We start from the raw sequence: 13615 nt of genomic DNA on the forward strand, positions 1-13615 counted from the left end.
TACCACGCTAAGTAAGAAGAGTGTCGTTTAGTTTGACTCTACTGAAAAACACAGGTTTCCCAGGTACTCCGGTTTCCTCCTGCATTAACACTGAACCCATGTGGGATGGCCCTCACTGAACTTCTTGGGAGAAAAGTGCCTGACTACCCATTTGACTAGATGTGAGTGACGAGATCATCAGATTCAAAACAGAACAGATAGAGTCTAGACTACTCAGATATAGAATAAAATCCCACAACACTGACCTCCTCAGTTCTATTGAGTCTGTAGAGAGCATCACCAAGATGGAAATAGAACTTTCCTTCGTCCGTCCCTCTCTCGTTGCTATCAATTCCTTGTTCCAGTAGAGGCACTGCACCAGTATAGTCTGAGTTAGCTTTCAAAATGAAACCTAGATGAACCTTGGCAAAACCGTTTTCAGGATGGGATTTCACTGCCTGGGTGGATAACAATTCAGTTTTATAAAATGAAATTAGAAACAGAATGGGATTGCACCAATAACTCAATATGATTCTAATTTGCATAAATTTGCATGATAAAAAATAATTTTGGAATGAGATATATGTCATCACCTAGAATAACAAAAAAGATGTTCTGCACATTAGCAAAGCTTTTGGCAACAATTACAATATCAAGTGCTGGATGACTAACAAACTCACATTTTAAACAAAATTTGGACATTAAATAAAAATGTATCTACAATCAAATGGTATAATTGTATAAATTTGTATACCAATTCTTACACCCTCACACACCCCATCCCCACTCCTCACACACACACACACACACACACACACACACACACACAAACACACACACACACACACACACACACACACACACACACACACACACACACACACACACACACACACACACACTCACACACACACTCACACAAAATTGGTATGGGCTGGTGAATTATTACACCCTGACCAGAGTCTCACTTCTTCCAAATTTTGCACTGAAATGAGGGTGTACACTGACCTGGTCAAAGACTTTCTCAGCTTTGGCATTCTCACCAGCAATTAAGTAGGCTACTCCTAACTCATTAGATACATCAACATCATCAGGATACATGTTGACTAATTGACTTAGCACTTGGGCAGCTTTCCGATTCTTACCTATGGAATTATAATAATAAACAATCTTAGTACTAAACTGTAAGAAACACTGTGTTGTTCAGCCCTATCTCTGACTTCTAAGCTAGTCAGCTGATAGTGTGACATGAACATTGTATATTGTACAGACTACCTTGAAGTAAATACATGCTATAAATACAAAACTGGCTTTTAAAATTTGAGTTTTATAAAAAATACTATTATTGGAAATTATAGATCATTAAATCAGATGTCAGATTTTTTGTCAGATTGTGTATGACAGGCTATGTAACATGTGTACATTGTACATACATACATACATACATACATACATACATACATACATACATACGTACATACATACATACATACATACATACATACATACATACATACATACATACATACATACATACATACATACATACATACATACATACATACATACATACATACATACATACATACATACATACATACATACATACATACATACATACATACATACATACATACCTTTTGCAAACCAAAAACTAAAGAAATTCAATATAGTGCAAGTACCATGAGATACAATATTATGTACTTTGTTACACAACAAATGTACAATGAGATACAATGTCTGATATGAGATACAATGTATGTAGCATTTGATACAATGTATGTTCAATGTATATACCAAGTGATACAATGTAAGTACAATGTACCACACGGTAAGATGTATGTATTATAATGCGATACAATGTATTACAATGTATATACGAAGTGATACAATGTATGTAATAAGTGATACAGTATATGTACATAATATATGTACCAAGTGATACAATGTAAGTACAATGTACCACACGGTAAGATGTATGTATTATAATGCGATAAAACGTATTACAATGTATATACGAAGTGATACAATGTATGTAATAAGTGATACAGTATATGTACCTAATGTATGTACAAAGTGATACAATGTATGTAGTAAGTGATACAATGTAAGTACAATGTACCACATGGTAAGATGTATGTATTATAATGTGATACAATGTATATACAATGTATATACCAAGTGATACAATGGATGTAGCAACTGATACAATGTACATACCAAGTGATACAATGTACCAATACATACAATTTGAGACAATGCATGGGACGATATGTACAATGTTACACAATGTATGTAGCATGTTGCACAATTATATACAATGTATGTGTACCAAGGGACCATAATATATGTACTTTGTTTTACAATGTACACACAATGAGAAACAATGTATGAGGCATGTACAATGTATGTCCCATATTATACAATGTATGCACTTTGTTACACAACATATATACAAGGTGCAATATTCAAGTATGAAATACAATGTGTGAGTAATGATATACAATGTACCATATGATACAATCCAAAGTAGTTTGTTATACTATGCATGAATAATGAGTCAATTATGTACAACTCAATAATGTAAAAGTTTCCCATGTAATTTGTATAGTGTTGATTTATTTGAACTGTATGATCATCGGCCAGGAGACCTATTGCAATAAATTGAATAAAATTATTTCATTTAATACCCCTACAAAGTTACACAACACATATATATACAATGAAAGTGTTGATGACGGCACAGCCGTTTGTTAGCGGATAACTGTCTTACAGATTAACCTAATCTACTTTAATTGTGGACATGTAAATATGCCAAATAAATGATTTAATCTAGTCTTTTTAAGGACAGTTTTTATCAGTGTCACTGAAGCCTTCTTTGGAAAGATATAAACACATACTTAATCAAATTTACCCCCCCCCCCCCATTACCACTGCAATTATATGTACATTGTATGTAATCCATATGCTTTATTAGATTATTTCACTTACAAATAGGGGTGTCCACCTGAATGACGACTTACCTAGGAACTGTAATCGATTGGATTGTCTTTGGATTGCCAGTCTTTTCATAACTGAGGGTTCTCCTGGAATTTTGGCCACCTCTCCGTAGGCTTCAATACATCGTTGTAGTACACTGTTACTTTGTCTTTCTTCCGCTAAGGCATCTAAAGCTTGTGCCTTGCCATATCTGGCTGGAACACTGTCTGGTTGCATCACTACGGCTTCATCATATGCTTTCAAAGCATCAGCGTTTTTACCCTAATGTGATAAAAAAGTTGATTGGTATATGTTGTGAAATGCAGTATGAGAGTAACAGGTGCATTTTGACATTCAAGGTGATTGTGTATACCGTACATACTGTGATTTTATCTATCTTGGTGCAATAACTTATTTTAGATTTGTTCTGTATTAGTTCTAGAACACAGAGTGTTAAGAAGTAATCAATTTTGGCCAAATCACTGAGCAGCCTTCATCATCTGTAACCCATTTTAATGTGATTGAATCATATACAACAACAGCTAAAGATAGCCGAGTGATTTAGCCGAAATATACAACAACAGCTAAGAAAGCCGAGTGATTTAGCCGAAATATAATAGTTAAAATTATTCAAAACTACTACAAAATATGGATCGAGTGAGGAAGTAACATTTTTGGTCTTTCATATAATCTAAATGCTTGTGTACAATAAACTATATTCACTGTGTATACCAACTTATTTCCTATCATAACAATGCAGCAAGCAAACTCATAGAAGAAGGTATAGTTCTTAAGTTCAAAGTTCACAATATATATGAATTTCAATCTACAGAGTAAATATATGGTTCTCATCATACCACTTTGGTAAAGATGTGTTGTTTATACACAAGCATTGTTTAAATGTGGTTGCCATAGCAATACTAAGAATGATGTGAATAGTTGATATAAAAACAAATTCAAAAGATCAGATGTACAAGAGTAGTTGGCGTTTTTTCACCATTTATCATTCAGGGCTTTCGCAATCATAAATTTAAATACAACGAATATGCCTTCTTATTTTCTAAACGACAATTTTTTTCACAACATTAATGTTGTCAATCATCCAGGCATGATAAATTACAATCTATCCTAGTCTGTAGGATACGTCGTGTCACTCTGCCCTCACTGGCCTCCTCTCTCCAAGGTGCTGACCGATGTGTGAGGGCGCCAGTCACAGCGAACCTTACAGACTAAATCTATCCAACTGGACTTGATATTGTTTTGCAAAGTAACAGTTTTAATGTCTTCGCTCGGATGCTTCTTGAGGCTGACATGATCTGGTGACAGGTGACTAGTTACAGTGTTTGTGGGTACATAAAATAAACATGTTCGAATTCCTTGACAATTCTCATTATCACATGACACTTCAACCTTATCATGTGATCACCAACCACCTGTTACCGGATCACTAGACTGATAGAAGAAGTGCCCAGGGAAAGGATGTGAAACTGTTGCCATGCAAAACAAACAGAAATCCAGTAGGAAAAATTACTCATTATTTTTTTCCTGACATTTTTAGAACAATTCTGGATGTATGTACATGTGTACCAACTACATTTTTTTTCCATGCGTTATTTCACAAAAATTGTTCCATGTGGTGCTATCAGGTCTAGGTAAAACATTAAATACAGACAAGATATAATGAAGTCACAGCATGCACAAAAGAAATGTGATTATTTACAATGGAAAATGACAGTGGAGTAGCAAAAACTATTGCGGAGAAAGTCGTGAGATAGCGTCAAAATAAATAACCAAAATTAAAAAATAAAATACATCTTTTAAAACATTTTTTATAATGTACTTGTACTTTATCAGATTATCAGTTTATTTATTATATCTCTTTACAATGTTCAGAACACTTTAAGAGCCAACACACACTGTATCACACAGATTACTATAGATAACAGATATATGTAACAGATAATTTTGAAGGTGTGTGTCTCTGTCTTCATCAGCTGATGCACATCTCTCAAATGATTCAAGCTTTGTTACTGCATTCAAATCTTCGTGACAACGGCCGCAGACTTGTTTGGGCATGTGTTCCGGTTTGTTTTATTGTTCACTTGAGATCGAAACTAGCATCAGTTGCACTGGCGAAGGCTTTATACAACTCAATCCATGCTAATTTATCACTGAAGGATTGGAAATTCTTCATCAATTATACGTAGTTTACCTACAAGTGGCCATTTTGGTTTCATAACTCTCTGAATGTATTCTTTCAAGCCTTCATATTGCTTTGAGCTAACTTATAACAGAAACTAAAAATCCATACTATTTTGGCCAATATTTCAGACACACCATTCTGCATGTAGGAGTCCACAGCATAGTTGTACTATTTTTCTAGTGATAAATGAATTTCTCGATGTTATACAGCATGGCTTGTATAGACTTCAATTGAGTGTCCATGTTTGGAAAAATAAATCTGTGTTTTTGTAATAGTTACATATCTGTTTTCTATAGTTGTCTGAGCTGTTACAAATAGAAAATCAGAATAATAAATTTTTCATAATATCTGCATTGCCCTACAAATATGTCATATTCTGTTTACAAAGGTTCTAGCAATTTCTATTAAAGTATCATAAGATAGCGTCCCAGATTTAGCAAAGTGAGGAGGATTACAATTTTTGCCATGGCTGTTGATCATGTGACGAGCATGAAGTCATGAACAAAATATATGTAAAGTGTTCTTGAAAGAACATTACAGTTTTGGTTAGATATGATTTCTATTGTCACAAACAAAACTGTACAATGGGAACAATGTGGAAAATGTGTGTAACATTCGTGTCTGCTGGCTTTACGTTATAATACTCAATATTGTTCTGGCTGTCACTTCTAACCAAAACTGCTCGAGAACAACACTCCTAGTGGTCAAACCTTGATATCTTTTGTCTTTCCTATAACCAGAATATGACATATTGATAAAGTCCTGCATGAACTGTTGCACAATTTTTTATACATGATATCAGGTATAAAGTCAAACTTCAATAACTTTCGGCAATCACAATGACAATTGTGGAGGCAAGCACCGCCCGACAAAATGAAGTTAATTTTTCCACTTTTATCAAATCATTTTTCTTTGTCTAACAGAACATAATGTGATTCAATCTATTCTAATTTTGATAATAAATTCACCACAATCAGGAACATTATCTTGTTTTCATGGAAACACTCAATTTAGAACTCATTAATGTTTTTTCAATTGCACACAATGACTTACTTGGATGAGGTTGCTTGGAGGTAGGGAGGGGTATAATTGAATGCTGATGATGGATCAATTCTGTTAACAATATCAGTGTCAAGGTAGTTTGAAAGGTAATATCCAAACTACCATGTATAACATTAGTTTTCCAATAATTGATTTACATGCTTTTATAAAAATCACAGTGACCGTAATTGTTGAGTTATATTATATTAGAATGCAGAGATTTTTTATGACCTTTGATTTGCATTAATCTTGATGTGGCTGTTATAAACGATTGTGGTACATTCAGAAAATACTTTACTTTGGTGTTATGGGTTGTAAGTGTAATTATTAAATACACTAAAATGTAGTGCAAATCGCCCCCCCCCCCCATGCTTACCCAAGGACTTGGAAAAAAGTTCAGATTTCCACCCTCTGTTCATGAAATTCTAAAACAATTGTGCAATTGTTGCTTTTAGCAGCAAAATGAAAATTCACAACATTTAGAACTTCAGACTGAGAGAGAAAATTGGTTGAACTCGACAAAGCTTTTCTGATGGTTTAAATGCTGATTTTCAAGGTAAAATGAGTAGAGAGTTTACTTTCACTCTTATCACAAACACATACACAAATACAGCTCATGGATCATAACATGTGGCATTTTGAATACCATCAGAAGTCTAATTTGGCTTGTTTGCTCAGAGATGTGTTTCAAAAATAACTCTTATGTGTAGCTGGCTTGTAAAAGTTTATGAAGTGAAAATTACATCAGTAGAAAGAACAGTTTTGATATGCAGACAGACACAAACTAAAATTACTATGGTAACATGAAGTGAATTACATAAAATAACGGTTTTAGTTAGTGTCTGTCTTAGAGCTTGTCAAAACTAACCACACCACTGACATACCAAAATACAAAAATTGCATCTCTACTTATCACAAAAATTTGTACTCTTAATCATAATAAAATATCATGGCAAAATTTATCTATCAGTTATACTAATATTACTCTGCATACTAAACATTCATTCAAAAACTTTTTTTTTCTTTTTTTTTAAATTTGTGTTCCTAATTTCTTACCTGAGAAAATTTGCACACATTTCCCACAACAAATGCTAATTCAAGTGCTTTAAAATATTCTACTTACCAGACAGACAAGTATGCAAATAAGCTCATCAATATGCAAACCAAACCCATAAACCCCTAAGATATGTTACCATAAAACTATGCAGTCCTAATAGAAATAGTCCTGCATTAATAAAGTTATGAATATGCAAAAACCCTCTTTAATTTGCAAGCTTCAAGTCAACCAGACATAAAATCTAAAAAATATGCAAATTCCCTCTCCATCTTGCCTACTACTAAGCCAACCAAAACAATTAGATAAAGAATATTCAAATTCCTCCCTTAACTTGTAAGCTATAAATCATATGCTAAAATGCTAATTTTCCTTATTAATATGCAAGCCACACATATATCCAACATTATTAGAGCCAAATTATCATCACAATTGATAAATACCTTATAAAAATTTACTTTCTTATCATACCACCAAATTACTGAAAAACTATATTTGTGCAAAGTACTAATTAATATTTAAGTGATCTCTTGAAAATTCAATAAGGGTTAAATCTTACTGTGCACAATTGCCCTGCACAATTGTGATATTAAGTTTTATTTTTTGAAACAGAATTTGTTCTGACAGGTACAAACAAACAAAGGCAGACAGAGACAGAAACACAGAAACAAACACGCACACAGACAGGCAGACAGATGGATATACAATCAGACATATTTTTACACATGTAGATGTACTAGTATTTTGTGACAGATGAAGAATGTCATGCTTACAACACATAGGTACATACACATTCATAGAAACACATCCATGCACACATGCAAATACATACGTGTACGTACACATACATGTACATGCACACACACACACACACACACACACACACACACACACACACACACACATACACACACACATACATACATGCACATACACACACGCACACACACACACACACACACACACACACACACACACACACACATGGGGCTTACGGACAGGGACATCACCGTCTTGAGAAACATGGGGACCAAGTTAACAACTTACACACACACACACACACACACACACACACACACACCCACACACACACACACACACACACACACACACACATACATTCAATGGTGATGTCAACACATGCATATATAGAACAACAAAGAAGTCTTGTCTTATGAAAAAAATAACCTTAAGTATGATCAGTCATTCACCTGTCTCAGTAAGTTATCACCACGTTTAAGATGTGCCTGCATTTCTTTATCTTCATCTTCTGCTTTCTTGTCCGGCTGCGTCTCGTTGTCTTTTACTTCTTCTGCTTTCTTTATTTCTTTCTCTGCTTTGGCAGCAGTTTCTTGTTTGGGGTCAACTTTTGGAGGCTCAACTTTTTTGTCACTTTGTTGAACTGGTGGTGGTGGTGATGGTGGATCCTGCTGTGGTTGTTTTGGTGGTTCAGTTGGTGCTTTCTCTGCTTTTGGTTGTTGTTTGACTTCTTTTTCAGCTTGCTGAACAGTTTCTGCAACCTTTTCTGGTTTCTCTTCCTGGGGAGGAGGAGCCTCTCTCTTAACTTCTTTCTTCTCAACAGGTTTAACTTCTTCCTTTGTTTTTACCTCTTCTTTGGGAGGGGCTTTTTTCTCCTCTTCTTTGATGGGTGGTTTTGCTTCTTCCTTGGGAGGGGCCTTTTTCTCTTCTTGTTTAACTGGGGGTTTCACTTCTTCCTTGGGTTTAACTTCCTCTTTGGGTTTCACCTCTTCTTTGGGAGGGGCCTTTTTCTCTTCCTGCTTAACTGGGGGTTTCATTTCCTCTTTGGGTTTGACTTCTTCCTTTGGTTTCACTTCTTCTTTGGGAGGGGCCTTTTTCTCCTCCTGTTTAACTGGGGGTTTGACTTCTTCCTTGGGTTTGACTTCTTCCTTTGGTTTCACCTCTTCTTTGGGAGGAGCCACTTTCTCTTCTTGTTTAACTGGGGGTTTGACTTCTTCCTTTGGTTTCACCTCTTCTTTGGGAGGGGTCTTTTTCTCCTCCTGTTTTACTGGGGGTTTGACTTCATCCTTGGGTTTGACTTCTTCCTTTGGTTTCACCTCTTCTTTGGGAGGGGTCTTTTTCTCTTCTTGTTTAACTTGGGGTTTGACTTCTTCCTTGGGTTTGACTTCTTCCTTTGGTTTCACCTCTTCTTTGGGAGGGGCCTTTTTCTCTTCTTGCTTAACTGGGGGTTTGACTTCTTCCTTTGGTTTCACCTCTTCTTTGGGAGGGGCCTTTTTCTCCTCTTGTTTAACTGGGGGTTTGACTTCTTCCTTGGGTTTCACCTCTTCTTTGGGAGGGGCCTTTTTCTCCTCTTGTTTAACAGGGGGTTTGACTTCTTCCCTGGGTTTGACTTCTTCCTTTGGTTTCACCTCTTCTTTAGGAGGGGTCTTTTTCTCTTCTTGTTTAACTGGGGGTTTGACTTCTTCCTTGGGTTTGACTTCTTCCTTTGGTTTCACCTCTTCTTTGGGAGGGGCCTTTTTCTCCTCTTGTTTAACAGGGGGTTTGACTTCTTCCTTGGGTTTGACTTCTTCCTTTGGTTTCACCTCTTCTTTGGGAGGGGCCTTTTTCTCCTCTTGTTTAACTGGGGGTTTGACTTCTTCCTTTGGTTTCACCTCTTCTTTGGGAGGGGCCTTTTTCTCCTCTTGTTTAACTGGGGGTTTGACTTCTTCCTTGGGTTTGACTTCTTCCTTGGGAGGGGCCTTTTTCTCTTCCTGTTTAACTGGGGGTTTCACTTCTTCCTTGGGTTTAACTTCTTTGGGTTTCACCGCTTCTTTGGGAGGGGTCTTTTTCTCTTCTTTAACAGGTGGCTGTGGATCTTTGAGTTTTTCAGGTGGTGGTGGGACTTCTTTGGAAGGTGGTGATTCCGTTTCTTCTTGTCCTTTGCCTTTAGATTTCTTCTTCAATGGCTGTACAACTAATTCATCATCAGTTCCTCCTAGAATAAAAAGAATATCTATACATTAATTTTTTTAATTCATCAATGACGTTTGCCATACAACAATGGGAAGGAAGGGTTTCAAAGTATGCCATACTGCTGAATGATTCTGATCCATACTTCTGATCAAAATCTACTGTGGAACACCACACCTAGTGGCCAAACTATACGGTATACAATCATTTATCTTTCTGATAACCAGAATATTATACACTGTATATGCATGTTATTTAGTAGTCTGAAAGATGCACTCATTGTTTCTGCTTATGCAATAGCTCTCCAAGTGGGTAGTGAGAGGTTACATTGGTTAGTGAGTGGTTACAGTGGGTAGTGAGTGGTTACATTGGGTAGTGAGTGGTTACATTGGGTAGTGAGTGGTTACAGTGGGTAGTGAGTGGTTACAGTGGGTAGTGAGTGGTTACAGTGGGTAGTGAGTGGTTACATTGGGTAGTGAGTTGTTACAGTGGGTAGTGAGTGGTTACATTGGTTAGTGAGTGGTTACAGTGGGTAGTGAGTGGTTACAGTGGGTAGTGAGTGGTTACATTGGGTAGTGAGTGGTTACAGTGCGTAGTGAGTGGTTACAGTGGGTAGTGAGTGGTTACTATTGAGTGGTTACAGTGGGTAGTGAGTGGTTACAGTGAGTGGTTACATTGAGTAGTGAGTGGTTACAGTGGGTAATGAGTGGTTACATTGGGTAGTGAGTAGTTACAGTGGGTAATGAGTGGTTACAGTGGGTAGTGGGTGGTTACAGTGGGTAGTGAGTGGTTACAGTGGGTAGTGAGTGGTTACATTGGGTAGTGAGTGGTTACAGTGAGGAGTGAGTGGTTACATTGGGTAGTGAGTGGTTACATTGGGTAGTGAGTGGTTACAGTGGGTAATGAGTAGTAACAGTGAGTAGTGAGTGGTTACAGTGAGTAGTGAGTGGCACTGAAGTGCAATACCTGCATGCAAATGATATGCTAAAGAGGACATTTTTTTGTTTTCATGAAAACGCACAATCACAGTGTCATTTTATGAAAATTTGTTATTTTCATTTTATGGAAATTTGTTAGTTTAATAATAACATAACATCATGCAGTGTGGGTACTCAGGGATTTTTGTAGTGTTTTCTGCTGCACTTTCACTCACTACGCTCTGAAAGTATGCCACAGAGAACACCGCAAGCACCCAATCAAATACCCCAAGTATGCCACACTTGCACTTGCGCGTCATGGGGTTCTGTCATATACCAAAAGTTGTGACAAAAAGTACCTTCAAAAAAAAGTACAATTCTGAACTGGAACTAAAATGCATTGTACCAGAAAACTTTCATTGAATCAAAACAATAACAAAATAATTGCTAATCACTGGTTACAATCTTCCACCTATTTCCAATAGCCAACTGTCAGGTGACTTGAACAGGAAGTCATATGACCAAATGGCTTACATGTAACATCATTATGCTGCTGACATCCAAGATATTCAGATGAAAGTCACGTAGTTAGTTGCTTCAAAAACTAGATTCCAATAAGGGTAACTTATCACTATTACTATATAGAATGGAGTCAGGTATCGATTCCGAATCAACTATGCTAAAAACCACTTACCTAATAACTCTTTGATATCAACAACCTCAAAGTAATATGCAGCAAACCCTGCTGCTACAATAATCAGTAACACACCGAGAACCACATAAATACCACTGCCAGATGACGATGCCTTGGGTACATCTTTCTTCTTTGAATTCTGTGGAGCTGTCAGAAAAAGTTGAACGATAAAGGAAACTTTAATTGGCTTTGCAAAATGTAGTAAAGATGTAATGATTTTCTGACACTTTGGCAAAAGATGGTATTACATAATTATATCATTTGCGTAATAAGCGTAGCATGGATATTATTTCATTATCATAAAATTCATGAATCTTGTTTTCGATATATGACTTCCCATTTTAACTTCTTTTTTTGAGAGTGTACACAACAACTTAAAATACACATGCACTGATAACTGCCAAAGAAAATATTTTGAGAATCAACAGAACTGCTCTGAAAGAATAAGAGTGTCTCAGAAGACTTTTTTACAGTTAACACTAGTACCACATGGACTTCTTTCTTTCTTTTCCATCATCAGAATTATTTGCAAAATATTTTTTGAAGTAACAACTAAGTCAGTATCTACACGTATTCAGAATAATCACATATTTTTATTTGGATTTACATTATGTGTTATGAAATTTTACACAACACGTTTGCAAACAAGGCTAGAAGATTTCCTGATTCATGTACACATGATGTATAGGCTACGATAGACAATAAAATACAGTTATCAATAGGGTTCTCCCTTGAGGGCTTTACATATAGGTAGTGTTCCATAGTATGGAAATTGATGGCAACAATTGAATATGACGTCATGTTCTTTTAGCATGCAAGATTTGTTGTCTCTGTAACTCTAATTTTCTGGGAAGAACCTAGTCTATCAGCTAGCCCTCGGATGTTCTTCCGATAAAATACGACACACAGCCGAACAACGCTATCGAGGATGGAACATCCGAGGTCTAGCGAATGTCATCAGGATATAAATAACTGCCAATCAGAGAACCGTATTAGCGACAAGTACAAACAGAGGACAATAGCTAAATTTTCATGCATATTCATCTTAAGGAGGGGCTTGTATAAATAACCACCAATGCGTTAACTGAAATGTGTGAATGACAACGTCTACACACTCATCAAACTCACAATTACCATAAACCGATAAGCCATAGTAATGACGTAATTGTGTTTGTCAACACTTGCATGCAGAGATTCCCTGAGGTCATAGGTTATTGAATATATTAAAGTATATATATGCATAGATGGCCCAACCCACCGCTCAATGTAATCTCAATGGAATGTCCGGTCTGAAAATGACATTCGCTAGACTGTTCGGGCAGGCCCTCACATGCGAACTTCGTTCGCTTATAGTTATAGTATCGAAAGAAAGCCCAAACGTCTAGCAGCAAGACTAGGAAGAACCCAGTTATAAAGTGAATACTACAAATACTAGGCTGTACAATACACAAATGTAAGTCATGTCATTCAGTCCTTATCAGTCTTTTCTTGCTCTCCTGGTATCTGATGCGGTGGCATGTCATGTCGTATCTTACAGACTGCATAACAACAGACTGAGTCATTTCAAAACTGACATATTTTGTGTACTATGTACATGAACTGTATAGGCCAAGATACATTGTACATGGGGCAATTTGAGGAACGTACCAAGCAATTTGTCAAATACAACTAATTGCTCCCTGTATGCACATAATTGCAGGGCCTTGGAACATCGCCAGGTACATCACAAGGAATCCAACAAATAGCACTTTTAGTTATTTATTTGCAAGTTGCTTCTTGAATTGCCCAGTGACATTGCCTGTGTACAGTACACTCAGTAG

At 36.4% G+C, this 13615-nt stretch overlaps 1 protein-coding gene across 1 annotated transcript in view; it reads right to left on the reverse strand.

Annotated features, from left to right (window-relative positions):
* Positions 1-13615, reverse strand: part of LOC144444592 (uncharacterized) — a 31793-nt gene that overhangs the window by 7340 nt on the left and 10838 nt on the right. Inside the window, exons 2-6 of the mRNA XM_078134073.1 lie at positions 11796-11942; positions 8468-10209; positions 3003-3240; positions 988-1124; positions 246-437 (exon numbers count right to left, since the gene is read on the reverse strand). Coding sequence (XP_077990199.1) covers positions 246-437; positions 988-1124; positions 3003-3240; positions 8468-10209; positions 11796-11942 — 2456 coding nt within the window. The remainder of the gene's footprint in view (positions 1-245; positions 438-987; positions 1125-3002; positions 3241-8467; positions 10210-11795; positions 11943-13615) is intronic.

The sequence above is a fragment of the Glandiceps talaboti genome, chromosome 13, assembly GCF_964340395.1.
Source record: "Glandiceps talaboti chromosome 13, keGlaTala1.1, whole genome shotgun sequence".
NCBI lineage: Eukaryota > Metazoa > Hemichordata > Enteropneusta > Spengelidae > Glandiceps > Glandiceps talaboti.